The sequence below is a fragment of the Dunckerocampus dactyliophorus genome, chromosome 6, assembly GCF_027744805.1.
Source record: "Dunckerocampus dactyliophorus isolate RoL2022-P2 chromosome 6, RoL_Ddac_1.1, whole genome shotgun sequence".
In the NCBI taxonomy this organism is placed as follows: domain Eukaryota; kingdom Metazoa; phylum Chordata; class Actinopteri; order Syngnathiformes; family Syngnathidae; genus Dunckerocampus; species Dunckerocampus dactyliophorus.
This window is the reverse complement of record NC_072824.1, coordinates 10679336-10699787: the sequence shown is the minus strand read 5'-3', so window position 1 is coordinate 10699787 and position 20452 is coordinate 10679336. Positions and strand designations below refer to the sequence as shown.

General features: G+C 41.7%; 2 protein-coding genes and 1 long non-coding RNA gene across 7 annotated transcripts in view; 1 reads left to right on the top strand and 2 right to left on the bottom strand.

Annotated features, from left to right (window-relative positions):
- Window positions 1–299: 299 nt before the first annotated feature.
- On the bottom strand, window positions 300–15871 carry LOC129182495 (arachidonate 12-lipoxygenase, 12R-type-like). The gene is made up of 14 exons (XM_054778713.1): window positions 15582–15871; window positions 13630–13834; window positions 11396–11477; window positions 11194–11316; window positions 10879–10982; window positions 10440–10606; window positions 10190–10333; window positions 9495–9698; window positions 9332–9418; window positions 9088–9257; window positions 6587–6708; window positions 4893–4993; window positions 4630–4800; window positions 300–1102 (listed from the first exon to the last, which is right to left on the bottom strand). Exons 1-14 carry the CDS (start codon window positions 15720–15722, stop codon window positions 923–925), a joined length of 2001 nt encoding a protein of 666 aa, XP_054634688.1. The 5' UTR covers window positions 15723–15871; the 3' UTR covers window positions 300–922.
- LOC129182501 (uncharacterized) lies at window positions 1823–20066 on the top strand. 3 transcript variants are annotated; one of them, XR_008570656.1, is made up of 3 exons: window positions 1823–2157; window positions 4910–5041; window positions 17784–20066. It is a non-coding gene; the product is annotated as an uncharacterized LOC129182501 (long non-coding RNA). The 3 variants fall into 3 exon arrangements; XR_008570655.1 differs by lacking the exon at window positions 17784–20066 and adding an exon at window positions 14572–17757; XR_008570657.1 differs by lacking the exon at window positions 17784–20066 and adding an exon at window positions 12266–14376.
- Window positions 16091–20452, bottom strand: part of tbck (TBC1 domain containing kinase) — a 44629-nt gene continuing 40267 nt past the window's right edge. For 2 of the 3 annotated variants that reach the window (XR_008570651.1, XM_054778709.1), the window contains one exon: window positions 16091–16562. Coding sequence is in view for 2 of the 3 variants with exons in the window: in XM_054778709.1 (XP_054634684.1) it covers window positions 16452–16562 (111 nt within the window). In the remaining variant the exon portion in view is untranslated. The remainder of the gene's footprint in view (window positions 16563–20452) is intronic. The other variant, XM_054778708.1, reaches the window with a different exon arrangement.

The window sequence follows — 20452 nt, the reverse complement described above, 5'->3', positions numbered from 1 at the left end:
CAGGTTTTCCACGCTGTAACTACAAACACATTTTGTTTATTAATATTGAATCCGACTTTGCGGAAATTCACTTGTTGTGGTTGGGTGTTGAAGCAATTAACCGCCATAAACGAGGGACAATTGTATTGCTGCAATGACAAAAAAGTTCACATTTTAGAAAATAGTTGTATTATAGGGGAAAAAGTCCATTTTCCTTTTAAAATTACGAATGCATACTCATTTTTGTCAAATCACCATTTTCTTTATTTTTGCTTTCAGCATTTGTTTTCTGTAAAACCCCCCCCCCCACCACCACCACCACCACCAATTTTCAGCAATATACCAACAATTTCAAAATACTGATTTTTAAAATATGTCATGGCAGCAATATTTTTTCCTGGTAAATAGCTGTCTATAGTTTGCTTACGTAGTAAAAAAAATTGTAAAAAAAATTGTAAAAAATGTCTACAATTTTTTGGGTGAAATTATGACTTTATACTCTTGAAATTAAAATTGCTTCGCTCATAATAAAAAAAAATTGAATCTTGTGAGACTTCCGCTCCACGAGTCTTAAAAACGATTAAGGGTAACAGTGATGGCAAAAAGGAAAAGTGTGATGATAACCATAGAATTGGACACAGCACTTACAGTGACATAAGAAATGTTGTGGCAATATGCGTACACAAATGAACTTTCCCAAGCAGATGCTAACATACTGTAAATACACAACACAGGCCAATAGGCGACTGCAGTGTTTTCAAAGGACAAGTACATTTCGTTTTGCTTATTTAGAGGTTCCTCTGTACTATATACTGTTTTTAGCATTGCAATCATAACACATACTAACATTACCTGTCTGGCAAAATTGATTAGTATTACATAATATGAGATCAAAACACAAACAAGCAAATTTTGCCCGTTAATACATATACTTTGAATATTTTTAGATGGCCACGCTGTTCTCAACCTTGTTTGGATCCAGGTAAGTGTAAGGGATTTCTAGATACGCATTCCTGTTGTTGATGGAGACACTGAACATGTCGAGGTCCGCTTTAAAATGACTTTGCAGCTGGCGGGGGATCTCCTCGGTGAAGTGGTCCTCTGGGTAGTGTCCCAGGGGAACCTATGGACACAAGGAATAGCTATCATAAATGTTCCAATTAACACCTCTATTCTAGATGTGGCTGTAGGCAACCTCCTGATGTGCTTTTTTAAAATTAACTCCACTAGATGGCAGTCGTTTCTTTTGAAGTATCATCAGTGGTCAGCATCCGGCAGCTTCATGTACCTCTGCATGAGCTTTAAAATGTTGTACGCACCTGTCGGTGTGACGCTCATGCGTGTTACGCTTGCCATACTGTTGTTTACAATAAACTCATCCTTGCTATTAATGCACAGTAACAGTAAATACACTTTGTAAACAAGTCTCAATATCTCTCTTGTTTTTGTTTTATTAACTGCACTTCTGTGTTATTAGTATCGCCTGTATCTCGTCTCCACCAATCAGGTCTCTCCCTCCTGCTTGACAAGTGTGCGTGTCATCAGTGAGTGTGTACTGACTCCTTTTTGTCTGGTTGTCATCTTTTGTGGTAAGTCTGTTTAATTAGCATTTTTTATTCTTCTTCCTGTTAATGGGTATGGAAATAAATTTCCGAAGGGTGTGGTCTTTTTTCAGGTCCTTTAGTTTTCAACTTTATGGAAACTTTATGGAAACTTTACGGACCGCCAAACACCACCTAAACTATGAAACCATTCGGTCTCACTAGAGAGGTGCTCGTTTTGGCAGTTCTTCCTCCGCTCTGCAGGGGGCAACAGCGAGGCGTACGCATCACAATGGAGCAGGGGGAGAAGAGGACACTGGCTTTTAAACAAATATGGCGCTATCGAATCTGGGAGAAGAAAAGTAGACAATGAAAATTTGACATTTAACAGAGACTGGACTACAAAATATGCATTTATCGGAAATGCAGTGGGGAAGCCGCTGTGTTTACTGTGTAACGACGTCAATGCTTTTTGAATTAATATAACCAGCAGAGGCACTTTCAGACGAAACATCACAACTTTGACGCAGTTCAACCCCCCGCCCATTTCACTAGATTATTGTTGAGTAGAGCGGTTCTGGATTTTTTTCCTGGACCCGTGCAAAATTATGGACTTTTGTGGCTTACTCCAGTACAGGTAATATGAATCTCTTACACTGACAAAGGCTTCCAAAAAAACAAAAAATACTGTACAGTGTGTGTGTTTGCGTGTATACACGTTCATTTATTAAACACCGGCATGCAAGAGGCTAAATCAATTACAAGCTGTAAGACGGCTGGTCAGAAAGATCGGCCAAGTGTAACGGAAGCCAGCCTGTGAGGCTGCGCAAGTGTGCGTTGGTAAACCTCACTCCCTCTGCCTTGAGAGCTGTTGAATCACTGATCTGTACTAATAAATCTGGATACACCATTGGTCAGTGACTCGTGAAGCCACGCGGCCGCCATATTACCACTCACAAGAAACACTTCTCGGACAATGACTTATGTGAGAACTTGTGAGTTGTTAAGTCTGTTGTTAGTTTGTTACCCACTCACACTAAATACAAGGTTAGTCTTCAAACTAACCTCACACAACAGCTGTGCTTGAGCTTAGTCATAAGGACTCAGGTATGATCTTTTTTAAAAATAGCATACCATACCTGAGTCATAACGGCTTTACATGGGGGGTCGTGGGGGATAGTAAAAGTAAACAAACAACCGCGACTAGACTACTAAATAATTTGCGGTTGCTTGCAAATATAAAAAAAATACGTTTTTTTTTTGTTTACCCGAATTTCAAATGAACCCTCTCTTTTATGATTCATATTTTGTACAGACAAGAGCAAAGTGAACTGTATGAAAGTAAGAAAAAAAAAAGTAAAGGATCATGACCATGGATTTTAGTGGAAAAAAGGGATGGGATATGCAGTTAAAATTTAAATCTCTAAAAAAAACTCTGCATTGCTTTAGGGGAGTGCTGAGCCAGGGTGCAGAGTAGTATTTTGTCCCAAAGGCAATGTGAATTGGAAGGGGAAAAAGTACATTTAATATAGCCAAAAGATAGAGAATAACGTATCAAATTGTTTTTAAGGGACGAAGATTGCGTTACTTGAAGGAATGGGAGAATCTCCCCGCTTTTTAATTTAAAATATAGATATTCTGCGAGCCTCTTCGTCTGTTTTGTACACTACGTACGCTGTGCGAATGTAGTCTGCTACGTACGAAATTGAGTCGTAAGATGGCCTCTCTGTGGCTTCAGCGGCTTGCACGGGCGCGTGTGACGTATGAGCTATCCAGACTTATTAGTACAGTTCAGTGCGTTGAACACACGGTCGACAGTTCGGGCTTTCGGCGGTGTGGTCAGCGCTCTCGTCTCCCATTGCGAAGGATGTGATTTCGAGCCCTGATGCGGGCAGTGCGAAGCAGGGAGGTTACGCAAGTATACTTCCACAAGCTAGGAATTTGACATCGGTTAAATTAGCTCTCCCTCGATTTCTCGTTCACGAGGTTTATTATGAAATGCTAAGAAAAAATAATAACACTAACACTTATTTAATGCAATATGCATCGGGAGTCACATAGGAGGAGGCCTTCAGATGGCGTTTGCGAGCATAATCAACTATGGGAAGTCATATGAAGGGGGATCACATGGAAGCATTATGGGAAGTCATGGTGGGGGTCACGTGGAAGAATATACCCAGCTAACACATAACGCATAATATAGGAGGTCATGTGACAATGGTGGCATGGAAGCACAAACAGCTTTTATAAGAACAACCATCAGCCCTGATCCATAACCACAACCCTCAGGATCTTTGAAGATGTATAAAAAGACTGTCTTACTACGTCCAAACTCAGCAGCAATGTTGCGCTGTGAGAGGCCTTGCTTATACAAGCTCAACAATCCGACGAGTACAAAGAGACAACGCTTTTATGCCTTTGCCATCAAGAGATCATGACAGCGTGAATACCTGACCAAAAATTACAGTTAATCCACACTTTTCTTAAAGGCTGTGGTCTGAAACTTTCACCTGCCCACTTGATGAACAGCTGATTTCACTTTAATGCTTGTTTGCAATAAATTGCTTACTCAAATTTTTTTTGTCTCGCTCCCATTTGTTCTTTTTGTATTTTGAAGCTCCACAGAGCATCCTCAGGAGCCAACAGTGCAAAATGTAAATTCTTGCAGTTTTTCAACTGGTCTGTGATCAGTTTTGATCTGGAGTGTACCGTATATATATATATATATATATATATATATATATATATATATATATATATATATATATATATATATATATATACACATATACACATACAGGTACATACTGTACATACATACATGACCAGTCTGGAGACACTTACTCATGCTGTTGAATGAGAAGGTGTGTCTAAACGTTTGACTGGTAGTGTATTTTAACTATACCAGTGTTTGCCGAGGAAAATTGTAGCCCTTGGATAAATGTAATTGAGGACCCCTGCTGTATACTGTACATCCAGTTGTGCCACTTGACTCTTTCATGGCCACTTTAGGCCAATTGAAACGTTATTTTTTAATAATTATCTATTTTTTGGGGCCCCTGCTTGTGCCCTCTTTGTGCATTTTGTCACAAAGTTTTGGTCTACTTACAAAGTCTGATGACTGCCTGCTGAGCAGCCAGAGTGTTGCCATCCCCTGAACTGTTACACTGATAGGGGGTAACGTCGCCAACATTGTGGCCTCGGTCGTTGTGTCCTTTTCTGTCGGGGGAGGACACCGCAGGGTCGGGGGGCTGTTGGGCATCCAGCCGCCATAGTCAAACTGCAACAAGTGGGTTTTTGTTTGTTACAGTACATATATATATATATATATATACACCTTCATAGATAATACACAACAGAAGGAGGATTTACCTGTCCACTGTTTACAGATGCATGCTGGCACGAGCAAGTGAACATCACCATGGTGACAAACTTGATCAGCTCAGGCACAGTGGTGAAACTCTGAGGGATTCCTGGCAAGGACACAGACGAGACAACATCACTGCAAGAAATTTTTGGTGGTGGGTAAAATCCACACATACAACATCTCACACAACGGAGTACACCTCTCATATTTTTGTTCCAGTATACCTTGGTTAGCGTCATGAATTTGTTTCAGAACCAAATCAGTTTTTCCCCATAAGAAATATTAGTTACCTCTGCCAAGGAGGTTCTGTTTTTGTTTCTGTTTCTTTGTTTGTGTTCAAAATAACTTGAAAAGTTCTGAATGGATTCAGATGAAATGTTCAGGAATTGCCGGAAATGGGATAGGAAAGAACTGATTACATTTTGGGGGTGATACGGATCACCGACTGGATCCAGGAATTTTTTAAAGGATTCTTTAACATTGAGAGATGGGACCATTTTCGCCGTTTGTACATATAACTCCACAAAAAGTTTCCAACAGGTTCTACGAAATATCAAAGACTTATCCAGGTAATGGAATAATTCAGGATACTATGATCTTTGACCACTGGAATTGTCATCATAGGAAAATAAACATCATAGGCTATAAACATGCAACAAACACCATTATACAGTATACAGCCAGGACGCTGTGGAATCTGGAGTGTGACATCGCATTTGTTGTATCATCAAAAGCTGTGGACCTAGATTCAGAAGAGAGCCGCCATTACAAAAAATGTGATTTTTGTGAATAACTACTGAACTAATATTGACATCATTATGAATCCAATTGCTAATGGTATGTTTTCATGGTGAAGGAATGTAAATATGTAGATAATAAATGTAGGACTAATATTTATGGTATAAATCACAATAAGGGGGGAACTATGGCGCTTGGCGTAGGTTTGCGCTCTCCTAGTGCTTTTCTACTGTAGTTTTATAGTTTTACTTGCCGAAAACAATTGGAAATGTATACAGGTATACTGTATGTACGTAAATGATGAATGAAAGGGATAAATCAACATTTAAGGTTACTTTTACCTTCATTGAAGACATGACAAAGACACGATGTGGCAACGAGACCAGCAGAGACACCACCTTCCTGTTTTGCCAAGAGTTACTTCTTGAATTCAGTAACATCAATAACCCAGAATGGAGCCAAAGAACGTTGCAAGTACCAGCATATGATAAATACGGTAAGAAACACTACTGAATGAAAGAAATGTCATGACTAAACAGGACGATCTCACTACCAAATTCTCTTTGTGAACAATCATGTTTTCATTGAGGGTAAAAGTAACCTTAATCCATTTTATTTGTAATTTATGTGGATATAGAACTGTTTTATGCGTGTAAAACTATAATTGTAAAACTATAAAAATGTGTTTTGTGTTAACATTGAGTCAGCCACTGATGAGTGTAGATGGGCGACTTCCGGTTTCTATTTCCATGTAGTGGCAAGCTAATAGGTGCGAACCAGGACATTTCCTGATTAAAAAATACATGAAGAACACAGTTGGACTCACGTCAAGTATAGAAATGAAACTTGCATGTACTTTAGAGTAGTCAGTGTACAACTCGTATCGCCGCATAGACTTACTATCAACTGAAAATGAGTCAACACACAGCCTTTATTCTCCAAACATTGTCGCTCAAATCACCTGATTTAGGCTGGGAAAGGAAGCCATGTTCAAAAATATCCCCGATCCAAGTCTGCAGTTCGGAGTCTTTCAGGACCTCATCGTCACTTTTGTAGTAGTACTCTAGCACTCCCTGCACAAACCTGCAAAGAGAAATGTTGTATGATTACACAGCTATCCTGATAAATACTTCATTAGAGACTTTCCATATACGGTGACCATGCTGTTATTTATTTATTCATTTGTTTATTTTGAAAAGAGGATACTTGAGGTGGCAGTCAGTGGCACAAAAAGTGGGTATGTGCCATATACGGCACATCGGGGCGGCAAAGCGATGGGAAGGGAATTATTTTGAGTCAGAACTTTCTGTATTTAACAGCTGTTTGTGCATGTGTAAATGATGTGATCAATAACAGAGGTGCATCATTGATTAGGCCCCCTCGGCTCCTTCAACTCTTAATGTTTAATATATACATAATTTTTTGTTTTTCATTGCGCTAATGACCTGCTGTAATATGTAACTGAAAATAAAAAGCTGTAATAAAATGAATAAATAATATTTACACACATAAACATTAAAAAAAGATAAAAAATCAGGCCCAAGGGGGGAGCGCCTGTAATATGTCTGCATACCCTTCAAAAAGTACTAAAGTACTAAGGTAACATACTAAAGTTACATGTAATAAATACAATATAAAAACAACAAAATTCAAACAAGCCTAGTCATAAATCTTAAATTATATTACAGTCCACTCGCATTGGGGACTGTCGGTTGGCAATTTTCCAAATATTGAAGCCTGGTATTCATTCTTTCACGGTTTTATGTTCCCCCATGCAAGCAAGCCCCAATCATGCTCACACATTTAAAAAAGAAAGTCCTGTGTAGCACGCTCCAAAAACATGACGTCTTCCTATGTTTAGTATCAGGGTGCACGATAATTATCAGTCCGATATGAGGAATTATGACACCATACCAATAAATCCTATGATGCTACGATGCCCGGGGTCTGGGGCTTGTTCCTATTGCTGCAGCTTTTGAGAAGTGCAGAACGTTTGCCAGAGACAACCAAAAGGCTTTGATTCCCGCATTTTGTCTGTTTTTTTAATAGTTTGAACACATTTGAACACGTTTTCAAATACAACTTTGTTTGAGTCGTTTTTACCTCTAGTTGTGCACAAACTACAATTAACATAATTTTTGGACTATAGAGCGCAACAGTGTGTGAGCCGCACCCACTAAATTTAAAGAGGAAAAAAAAAGATTTGTACCTATATAGGCTGCACCTGTGTATAAACGGCAGGTGTCCACATCGTAACACACGGAAAGATGTCACACAGAAAGATTCTTTAAAACTTTCCAAACAGTGCATGTAAAATGGCTATTTAAACGGTATCCTACTGGAAAAGTCATTCATCGCCTTCCTCCTCCTCCTGGGAACTAAAACCACTGACGTCGCTGTCTTCAGCATCACAACTGAGCTGCCTCTTAAGTCCTTCGTCACACACTTTGTCAGTCTCTCTCTCTCTCTCTCTCTCTCTCTCTCTCTCTCTCTCTCTCTTTCTCTCTCTTTCATTGTCGCTCTTCGTGTTAATTTTGTCTCGAGATAAATTATCCATTTAGCTTGAGTTATCCTCTTCATCACGCGTTAGTCCAGCCTTTCGAACCCGTTGGTGATAGTGGACGGCTGGTGGTGCAAGGAGTCCAAACAGAAGCTGTAGTAATTCTACAATTGATGAAACTTACTTTAGATGTGTTACATCTCGCATAAGACTTCAAAATGTGATATTAGCTTTCACTTCACTCGTGCACGTCACTACTTCCTGATATGGCACTCTAAGCATCATGAGAAATGTTGTTTTAACCATAAATTAGCCACGTTACTGTACAAGCTGCTGAGTTCAAAGCATGAGAAAAAAGTAGCGGCTTATACACCGGAAATTATGGTAAATCAGTTTTTTTCTCAATGTATCGGTATTGGTCTTGAGAAGTAGGAAGTTATCGGTATCGGTAAAAAAAAATTGCATATCCCTGGTTTAGCACCACGAAAACTACTTGTACATATTTTGCCTTAACTTCAAAGCCGTTCTGGTTACAGAATTAAGGGTAGGGCCATTCTCACTGGATTCATGCATCTTCATTCAAGTAACATTAAGCAAACACCACTGAACTACTACTGTGCCTACTAATAACTTTGATTTAACCTACAGACACAGACTGGACACAACTTAAGATACAGGGAAGTGATTGTATTTAAACACAACTAAAGTTATCCTCAAAGGTTTGGGGAAAATACAAGTTTTTCTGAATTTTTCTCAAGCTACTACTGCCTCATGCTTTAAAAACTGCTTCTTTAAAGTATTGCAGTGAACCATAGGGCACTGGTAATGTAGTGGGACACACTACCTTTGGACTTTGTTACATTTGCCAACTCAAACAACCATGAACAAATTAGCACACACGATCACGTATAAAATACCCCTTTGCTAGCATTTGTTGCATGCAATAAAATGCAATGGCATACTTAGACATGATCTTCCAGATTTTGAGCCCATCATCCCTGTAGTAGTAGTTGGGGATATCCTGCATGTCGCGCTCCGCGATGTCATCTGGGATGCAAAGGGAACTATACGTGATGGAGGACAGTGACCTCGCCAGGATCTTCGTCAAAGTCTCTCCACCAGAAGCTGCAAACTGAGACAAAGTCCAATCAACACATGAGGGGAAACTATAACAGATTAGAAAGACTTTTGAAACATTTTTTTTACCAAGGTGAAGACTCCACTGGGGCCGATCAGTGTGGATCGAGCCATTTCATTGATCTGCAGAGTGTAGCGAGTGTGGGGTATGAGGAGCTAAAGGGAAGGGATGGAAGGAAGGAAACATGAAAAAGTGCTCCAAGCCAAAAACTACACTGGGAAAGCTCCTTACCTTGTAGAGGGGATGCACCATGGGCAGGTTGCGCAGCAGCGATACTGCAAAGACCTCGGCCAGCAGGTGAGTGCGCAACAAGTGTGAGTTGAGCTGGTGCTCGGTAAAGTCGGCACTTCTCACAAATATCTTTGCCGTCAGCCAGTCATAGTTGGAGTCGTTCGGGACAAAGATGGGGTTGTCCTCAGCCGGGGTCTGCTTCAGCTGCGTGAGGCGTGATTTGAATTAGGGATGTACATTCTGAGATTGGTTCTGAGCTCCTGTTTCCATGCCAGTTTTGTATTGCGCAGAATTAATTCGGTTCAGCAGAGTGTGGATTAGACATCATATTGCACTTCTTTCAATAGCAAACTAGCTGAGATTGAATCAGCAGCTGGCTATTGCTTCAAGACACTATTCATTAAAGATCATTAAAGATCCCATATTCTTATCAGATATTTTAAATAAGTCTCAGTGATCCCACAATAGTGTGTTAAGTGTGTTGTTGTTGTTGTTTTGTGTGTCTGTAGCCTCAAAGCTAATAAGCTGTGCTCGTCCACAACTGGACTCAGGACTACTGTCCAGCTGTCCACCTTCACGCTTTACAGTCGAAGTGACAACCCCAAAATTTGGGAGTAACAAGGGAGAGGGCAGTGAAATATATCAGATTTTTTTTAAACCCTACTTTGATGAACACTGGTGTTTCCTAATGTCACCTGAATGGCGATGGGCATCAGTTTGTCGTCAGGTCTCTTGTGAAACAGGACAAGGGGCGCCGCCAAGTACTGCTGCATCCCTAGGACTGTGTTTCCTGGCATTCCGTCCAAGTTCTTGTAGTCGCACAGGTATATGTTGCCTTGCTGTTTGCGCAGAAACAAATCTAGATGCTTATATTGTCGAGTGAAATGACAAATTAGTTGTACTATGCCGTCAAGCTAATGTAAGAAGAATGAAACAAGCTAGAACCTTCAACTCATTGGACAAGTTTGAGCCCTCAGGGATGAAGACCATGTCATCTGTCACAGGGAAGTTCGGGGGCAGAGTTTTGCACCGACGAATCAGGATGGGGTTGGAGCCGTTTAGATATTGGTATCCAAATAAACTATCCTCTTTCCAGTGTTCCTGGATGTAATCTGAGAAAAGAACCACCATTAAACTGGTCAAGCTTTGCTTCGATTGACACAGTCAGAGCGGTGACTATACTGTGGCTACAAATACATGGCTATTGACTACAATGTCTCCCACTTGACATGTTCTGGACTTCATGCATTTTGAGATTAAAATTAAGAGTTGTATGACACCTTTTACATAATTGGTCAGAAGTTCATCAAAACTGAAGATACACTTTGTGAGCACTTTGTGTTTCCTTTTGTCTTCACCAGACCAGATTTGGTCCCCCCAGTACCTGATAAACGGGTGTCTTTGTTATTGAACACTTCATTGATATCATCAAGATTTTTCCAAGTGTCGTTGTTGTCAGCCAGCCCCTTTAGCCTCAGCTCAGCTACCCTGGAAATCAGAAAGGTTGCTAGTGGACACAGTGGAACCTCAACCTCACAGTATTTGCTTCTGGGTAAACACATTAAACACGTTTTATGCAAGATGAGACTAATGAGGAGAAGCAGTATAGAAAATGGATGGCGGGATGGAGACTGTGATGGCAGTAAGAAAATGGAGAACTGGAAACCAGGAGAGGTCACCCATATGGTATATCTCTTACCCTGTGGCCGCCGTGAAAGCAAACTGCGTACTCTTGGTGAAGGAGAACTGGACCTCGTCTGGCAGGTCAAGAGGACCATCTGACTTAATGGTGTATGGCATGCCTGGTTGATATAAATCCCAGCTGTTGGGTGGGGGGGCATGAAGGTTAATTTATCCGTCTGTAATACGTTATAAATGTAATAAAGCAAATTAACGCTCACTTATAGTCTACACTCCGCTGGCTCAGCTCCTGCTCCCGCGCGTACTGACCAAGAGGGTTGCTGTCTTCAAAGATCCTCAGAGCTTTCAGCAGAAAAACACATGCAGGTTATGTGCTGGTATTAAATGAAGGCATTCACACGGTACAACAGGGGTATTCAATTACTCGTTAACCCCCTAGAAGACAAGTTACCTGTCGAAATCCAGCCCATGAATATATCAGACCAGCTTACGAGGCCCGTTCAAAACTTGTATAGACAATATTTGACTAGCTTGCAGTCCATCCATTTTCTACCACTCATCCAAGATCGGGTCGCGGGGGCAGCAGCCTAAGCAAGGAGGCCCAGACTTCCCTCTCCCCGGCCACTTTGTCTAGCTCCTCCGAGCGGTTCCCGAGGCGTTCCCAGGCCAGTTGGGAGACATAGTCTCTCTAACGTGTCCTGGGTCTTCCCCAAGGCCTTTTATCGGCCATACTTGCCCTGAACACTGGGATTACCACCACGACAGGCACTGACCACCTTACACGCACAGAACATGGCCCATTCGGACTAAATGTCCGCCTCCTTCCTCGGAACATTGTCGAAGATCTCCCGGAGGTGGGAGTTGAAACTCCTTCTGACAGGGGACTCTGCCAGTCGTTCCCAGCAGACCCTCACAATACGTTTGGGCCTGCCAGGTCTTACCGACATCCTTGCCCACTATCGGAGCTAATTCACCACCAGGTGGTGGTCTGATGATATGACCACAAAGTCAATCATCGAAGTGCAGCCTAGGGTGTCCTGGTGCACCCCTTATACTTGCTTGAACATAGTGTTTGTTATTGACAATACTGTATGTGACAAGTCCAATAACAAAGCACCGCTCTGTTTCAGATCAGGAGGGCCGTTCCTCCCAATCACACCTCTCCAGGTCTCACTGTCGCTGCTGACGTAAGCGTTGAAATCCCCCAGCAGAACAAGGGAATCCCCTGAGGAAGCACTCTCCAGTTCTCCCTCTAGGGACTCCAAAAAGGGTGGGTATTCTGAACTGCTGTTGGGCACATAAGCGGTCAGGACCCGTCCTGCCACCCGAAGGCGGACGGAAACTACCCTCTTGTTGACTGGGTTAAACTCCAACATATAGGCCACAAACCGGGGAGCAATAAGAATTGCCACCCCTGCCCGTCGCCTCTCACTGCTGGCAACTAAAGTCCAGCCCCTCTCAAGAGGACTGGTTCCAGAGCCCTTGCTGTGCGTCGAGGTGAGTCGGACTATTATTATTTAGCCGGAACTTCTCAACCCCGCCACCAGAGAGATGACATTCCACATCCCAAGAGCTAGCTTCTGTAGCCGAGGATCGGACTGCCAAGGACTCCGCCTTTGGCTGCCACCCAGCTCACTCTGCACCCGACCCCTTTGGCCCCTCTCTTGAGTGGTGAGCTTATTGGAGGGGTGGCCCATATCGTCTCTTCGGGCTGTGCCCGGCCAGGCCCCATGGGTGTAGGCCTGGCCACCAGACACTCGCCATTGTGCCCCTCCTCCAGGCCTTGCTCGGGGGGGGGGCCCGGGGCATAAAACCCCCCGACAACTTAGCTCCTAGGATCATCAGGACATGAAAACTCCTCCACCATGATAAGGTGGTAGCTCAGGGAGGAGTAGCTTACAGTCTTGCACGTTTATTCTAAGATATGAGTTATGCAAGTATCATGACTGTCAGAAGAAGTATTTACAAGTGGAAAATATCAGCTCTGGAGTGCTATGGACGTGTTGCCATGTGAACCCAAGCCAAATGGGAGGCTCACAGGGGACCCCTCCCTTCTCGATCTGAGTGGGACACGGACTGTATCTGTCGTTGGAAGCAACAGGGGGGCAGACGTTCTTCATTTTTTTAATCATTGCGCCTGAAGGTTTTCTGCGGCCCGGTTCGGCCCCACCCATGAACCAGTACTAGGCCGTGGCCCGATGGTTTGGGACCCCTGCTATAGAAGATCTTTGTGTAGCATTTTCTTTGACTACTATAATTGTATGCTTGTGTTTTAATGAAAGACATTATTTATGACTATTTTCCATTTGGTGAGGTAAAGATATGTTGTATGACTGAGCTCTGCATTGACATTATTTACACAATAAAAATAATAGTGAAGGGAGAAGTCCAGCCTCCTTGGTTCTTATTTTTGTGAAAATGTGGACCCCAGAACAATTTAGAACATCTCTGCACTACGCAATGGATGTGCAGACAGGCACACAAAGAAACCCACCTTTGCCCTCTCTGTAGCGGTGAGTCTCACTGTCAGAGATCCAGCAGTAGACGGGGAAGGTATAAATGTCCCCCTCGGGTGATTTGACTTCCACCTTGTCTGGGAACCAAGCATCACTAGGGACAATGATGAGTTTTCGTTTGTCTAGTTCTATCAGAACCAACTGTCCGAGGGACTTTTCACAGGTCACAGAATAAGTAGACACCTGAAGGGAAGAAAATGACAGGAGTTGGAAGGACGGCAATAAAAACAGATGCACTCAAATGCATCATGGGAGTAAGACATTGGGTGTGCAGGCTCTGTGTAAACAGTTGGACCTCTTCTGATGTGTGTTGAAATATTGTGTGTACAAGTCTATTTTAACTAGGCTAGTGTTGACAAGAGAGACACTATTGTTATTTTTGATCAAGCCGTCAAAGCTGCTCAACTGCTGTCTGTGCAGAACTCCTTATTTGGATCCGCTTAAAAAAATTCATTGCATCATACAGTGAGAGGTGTGTCTGTTATTATGTGACCTTACTTTACCAGACTTTGTTGAAGTCAACATGGGAGGGGCAGGGGAAAGAAGAAAAACAAAAAACATCTCAGCATGAAGCACAGCATATTTATATATTATATAATATACAGTATATTTTCACAAATATCTGTTTTTTTGTTGTGGTGTTCAACTATATTGTATATATTTATAAATTGTTATAGTTTATAAATTCAGGGAATACGCTTTTGGACACAGGAGGGCCTTGGGGGGGGGGGAAGCATTGGATTTGAATGAGAGCCAAAAAATATTTTTTGCTTTTGCTTACTTATTTTGCAGTATTGATGTTATTTTGCTGAATTGTATGTAATAAAGGGGAATCAATGTATTTTGTTGATATTGTTATGTTGTTGTATTTCATATTTTTAATCCATCCATCCATTTTCTATACCGCTTCTCCTCTTTAGGGTCACGGGGGCATGCTGGAGCCTATCTCAGCTGACTTTGGCCGACAGGCGGGGTACACCCTGGACTGGTCGCCAGCCAATGGCAGGGCACATATAGACAAACAACCATTCACACTCACATTCATACCTATGGACAATTTAGAGTCACCAATTAACCTAACATGCATGTTTTGGGATGTGGGAGGAAACCGGAGTACCCGGAGAAAGCCCACGCACGCACAGGGAGAACATGCAAACTCCACACAGAAAATGCCCAGGGGAGAATCGAACCCAGGTCTTCCCGATCTCCAGCCTGTTACTGTGTTGGCCAACATGCTAACCACTAGACCACCGTGTGGCCCTTCATATTTTTAAATTGTTCACAAACTTTTTAATTATATACAAACATATATATCTATATGATCAAGAAATGAAAGAAAAAATCACAAAATCATTCCGTGATCTTGAAAAACGTTCACTGTCCAAACAGTCCATATACAAAGAGTCACTGTTTTGCAACCTGTACAAAGACAAAGTTTTGTATGTACTTTATGTACTTTATTTATCCCACAGCGGGGAAATTTACTTGTTACAGCAGCAAGACAAGTAAAGAGAACAGTGTAAAGAATACATAGTGACTACAACATGGTTCAGGTGGTGCAGGTGTTGTAGAGCCTGACAGCGGTCGGTATGAAGGACCTGCGGAACCTCTCCTTCTTACACCGTGGATGTAACAGTCTGGTGCTGAAGGAGCTGCTCAGTTTTGTTATACTTATTGGTTTCCTTCATATCCCAAATAGAATAGCAAAAAGAAAAATGCACACCAGTCTAAAGTTCGGGTCTCAGGTGGTTTCAGATACCACATAAACATGCAATAACTATTTTGCCACATCACAGTAGATTTGATTAAATTAAATTTAGCTTTTGCTATCTATTTAATGTACTTGTGAGGTTACTGCTTGGAAATAAAGCAGTCCCAATATAGAGAACAGTTATTCCAGTGTATGAAGCCAGCTGTTTTCCAGACTTACTGATCCTCTGAAGATGACCAAAGACATCAGCCATGTGCGGTCACTCTCGCCTTCTGTGCCCACTAGTTTAATGTGGATGTTGTTCAAGGTGGTGGCATGAACGCGGTCGCCAGTGTGGACGGTCACCTCGTAAACCACCATTGTTAATCCGGAATGATGACAAGGACTTTTCAAAATGGGTCTTCATTCAGATGGACTCAATAGGCAAACCTGCCTCTTTTTATACTATATGCTAGTTAGTGGGCGGTTCTTGCAACAGGTTTTCATCAGGAATGTCAGACGTGTACGAGCAACGACAGCATTAGATTTCACAAGAACGATAAGGACTTCCACAGTGACATCTTGTGCAACTGCATGTATCTTGCGTCAAAGAAAACCAATCTATCCGGCGTGCCAGGTTAGTTGGGATTACTGGATGCTCTTTTTCCTGCAACCATGAAATTAAGCAGCTCAAATACAAAAAAAATAAAGAATCACAGATTGTTCACATTAGCTTTTATTCAGCAACAGAAAAAAGTAAGTAATATGTAAATGAGAAAAATAAATCCAAGTCATTTTCATTCAGTTAAGTTTTTTGGGGGGAACCAACAGCTACTATGTGGCAATTACAGTGTATTAATTCATTACAATTGTTCAGATACTCACTGAGCTGAAGCCGAATCTTCCATGACTGTGTTCAAACACCTGTTGTTGTTTTTTTCAAAAACAGGTGTTTTGGTTGTTTTGGTTGAAGTCAACCGCATTGGGCTTTAGAGGTTCCACTCTTTCTTCTTATTAATGAGCAAAGCCAAGCTACATGCATTGCATTATTTGTGGGAGTGGATCCAATTACATGTCTTTTTTTCCCGCCGATTGAATCAACAACTCAAGTCAGATCTGAGGGGAAGGGACTGTCAGGAGTCCGGTGAGCTTCAGCTTGTTGATCCCTCCATCCAGGATGCAAACCAGTGGGACGTTCACCTTGACGAGGTGTGCCGCAAACTAGGGGGGAATATTGAGATATAAAAAAGTGAATAAGGTTCCCGGCAGGAAACAACCAGGTTTAACAATAATAGCAACATTAACAAAAAACACAGTACTGTGTAAGTTGTAACTCTGGTCTCGGCATGCGAGCTGCTTGCTAATGTAATAAAACAATGTTAAAGGTGCTTTCACACAGGTGATGTTTAGTGTAGAATTGCTGTTTTGCCTCAAGCAGATACCAGACAAGTAGGATGTGTTTGGCAGAGATAGAGCTTGTATCTTGGGTGGACCATTGTAAATGTGGGTGGGAACACTCTCTCAAAATGCAAAACTGCAGACACACAAACAGTTCAGGTCACCACGGCACAATCTGGGATTTGGTGAATTGTTTTTCGTTCTTACATTGCTTTGTCACACAGAAGTAACTGTTGACCAATCCACTGACTGCACGTTGTCACTTACCATCCCACACAAGCAAACCATACTACTGCAACTGGAGTCCAAACGGAAGCATGGTGAAAAGCGGGATTGTACTTTTCAGCAATACAATACAATGGAATCGCCGCAAAATGCCACCAGCTAAATCGAACCCTATGTCAAAACAGGGTTAAAGTAACTTACCAACTCACTCACTGGCACTCTTCACATTTTTGTATAAAAACTGTACTGCTTGGTGGAAACAGTTTATTTGAGATGAGACTCTTCAACTCCATTTTAATTTCCATTTAAATTACATGACAGCAAAATCAATGTCTCGTATGCTTTGATGAGAAGCAGAAGCGTTGTTGCGTCGCCTCCTGCCTTGCGCTGTGTGTTCCTGGATGGCGACACTTCAATGAGATGGGGAAACCAACGTAACGGTAACGCTCCACAAGTCACCTTCTGGGATTTTACCATCTTTCAGTCGTGAATGTTTGTCACAAACTGCAGCAGTGTCAACAGTGAGTGTGAACTGTCTTTCAAAACAATGACAACTACTCGTGGAATATTTTACTCATGTTTCCACAAAGTAACAAAGCCTCTTGAAAACAATCTCCTGAAATTAACCCTAATTAACAAACGCCAACACAAACTGTAGCTTCTTTCAGCAAGAACCCTGAAAAACATCAGCACCTCTGTCTGTACACTTAAATCTATGAAAACCCCCCAAAATGCAATACTTCATATTTCTAAGAGGGTTTGACTTGGAATTTTGACATTAACATTCATTCATTCTCTGTGCTGCTTAATCCTCATTAGAGACGCAGGGTACACCCTGGACTGGACGCCAGCCAACCCCATGCACCTACAGGGAGAACATGAAAACTCCACACAGATGTCCAGCGGAGATTCGAGCCCAGATCTTTCAGATCTCCTGACTGTGCGGAAAACCACTAGGCCACCGTGTGGCCATATGCCTTATAGTGCGTACATTAGCCAATTAAAACAAGTTTCAGGTGTTGGATGGCGGGAAGTCTTCTACCTTAAAACAATCTATATACAGTAGACACCTCTACAACGTAAATAATCCATTCCGAGAACCTTTATGTTATAGGGTTTTTATGTTGTACGAAGCGTAATATACATGTAAATAGCCTAATCCGTTCCAAGATCTTCCCAAACTCACCCCTTTGGCCCTTAGGAGGACTAGCCTGAGTCGAAATGCGACTTAAAGAGTCTAAAAGTCAGCTGGTCTCACAGACAAACGCACACGCACTACACGATAATGCTGTGTGCAAAATTTTAATTTGTAACTTAACTTAATTGTTTAGTTTTAATTGTTAGTTTAAGGGCGACTACGAAGAGGAAGGGAGGTTGAGGAGGCTGTCTCTCACACAAACTCACGTATGTGCTGTATAAGTCAGCCAATGAGATGAGAGCGTAGGCGGTGCCCCGATAATCAGCCAATGAGATGAGAGCGGAGGCGGTGCCCCGAAAATCAGCCAAGAGAGCGTGAAGCGTCAGACGGCGTCACCAAGTGTTAGTCTGAACTTGCACCGACTTGAGGCATTACGTTGTATGGAATTTCTTCTGTAATACGAAGCAAAAACTTTACATCAATTATTTATGTTCAGTGGAATTTACGTAAAAGGAGGTTTACGTTATGCGAGGTACTACTGTACTTAAAGAACCAGCCTCTCATAGAAAGCAGAATTATCTGCAGGACGATCTCTTCAAGGGCAAAGAACTTTGTATTTTTTTCAACAGAATGACGCACCTTCCAAATTGGGCTGTTGCCTTGAAGCAATTCTCTGTGCTGAGTTTTTTTCCTAGCTTAACTAAGGCTAATTTATTCCAAAGAGCTCTCAAAAGAATATTAATGATCTGGTCTGTAACACCGATGCAAGCAAAGGTATTTTTAAGTACAATGAATCATACAGGCCAATTTTAGCCACTCTTATTATTACCCTGCAGTTCTCAGAAGCAGAAATTTTCACTGAAGAAGACATCAATGTGGCTCTGAGTGGTGGTTATTTACTAAATCACATCAGTTTTGCTAACCCAGGTATTCCCAACCACCGTGCCGTGGTACATTAATGTGCCGTGAGAGATCCTCCGGTACACAGCAGGAAATTATGCAATTTTACTTGATTTGGTCCAAAAATGATTTATTTACTGCAAATAATGTGCAGTGGAACCTCGGTTTTTGATGAAAATTATTGTCAAGAATATGTATCGGTTTTTGTACGACCAAACAGTGAGCCTAACAAACTAGTCCGTTTGCCCACAATTGAGTGCCCAAACAAAGAATCCACATGTTGGTGGCTCTGTGAAGAACGGATAGTATTTCTTTTAGAGTTGGGACACTGTAGACAGATTCTGGGGAGGGAATCCTTTAATCATCTTTATTGTCTGTGTGTGTGTGTGTGTGTGTGTGTGAGGGTGGTTTATTTGCTCATAGAATACACAGAGAAAATAGAACAACTCTGTCTCCTTTCTTTCTCATAATAAGCACTGTATGCCCCGCACTGATGAGGCGTTCAAGCGCACTGTGTATTTGTAAGTGGCAGTCTGTACTTTTTAAATTTTATTTTATTGCGCACAACTGCAAAATAAGCCACCGTGACGCAAGTAAAGTAAAGGTTCCTAGTTAACAGGTTGCAGAGGGAGCGATTTAAGGGAGACACACAACAGAAAGTGGGCCTGGCCAGCGTGTGTACTAATGATTGTACCTGCTGCTGAAGTTTACAATAAAGTTCAAGTGAGCAAGTATACAGCTCTAACCATCCACGTTTTAAAGTTACGTTTGCAAGGGACGAGTGTAACAGCATCTGCGTGGCTCTTCCGTCCCCTCCTCCCCCACTCATGAACATGGTGAACACGGATAATGTTAAATGTTCAATTATCCATTTCATTCGTCACTCTTCTATGTGTTTTTCTTTGTTTTCTGTATCTAAAACTACAATTATTCTCTATAAAATGTGTTTTGTGTTAATATCTTTGGATGTCTGGAACACATTAATTGGATTAACATTTTCTATATAAAAAATTGCTTTGGTTTTTCTTAATTTTCTCTTTTCGTCTGACCTTTTGGAACGGATTAACGAAAACCGAGGTTCCGTCGTGTCTTACGAAAAAATCAAAGGACGTAGGGGGCCACATTTTTTTATTTTGTAAAAAGCCTAAAAAAAACAACACTGTATAACAAAAAAACATTGTGTTATTTGTATAAACATTTAATCATTTTTTCAGTACATTTTGTCCTTTTGCTCTATTTTTCCCCATTTTTTGGTTTAATTTTATTTCTACAATGTGCCCCAGATCAATAAAAAAAACTAGCCGGGGGCCACCGCACTTTGGACACCCCTAGTGTAACATCATTGCACATCAAGTGGGTGAAAACCACACGGTTCTTGTTCAGTGTCACCATGTTATCTGTTTTGAAACAGTCGATGACTGTTGACTGCTGCCTAATAAGTCAAATTACT

What these genes read in the sequence shown, in the direction of transcription:
- LOC129182495 (XM_054778713.1), bottom strand. Translation starts at nt 15,722, where the DNA reads ATGGTGGTTTACGAGGTGACCGTCCACACTGGCGACCGCGTTCATGCC. An exon ending in CCGCTACAGAGAGGGCAAAG is followed by an intron (nt 11,478 to 13,629) that starts GTGGGTTTCTTT and finishes TTCTGCTGAAAG; the next exon opens with CTCTGAGGATCTTTGAAGAC. An exon ending in CAAAGACACCCGTTTATCAG is followed by an intron (nt 10,607 to 10,878) that starts GTACTGGGGGGA and finishes TTCTTTTCTCAG; the next exon opens with ATTACATCCAGGAACACTGG.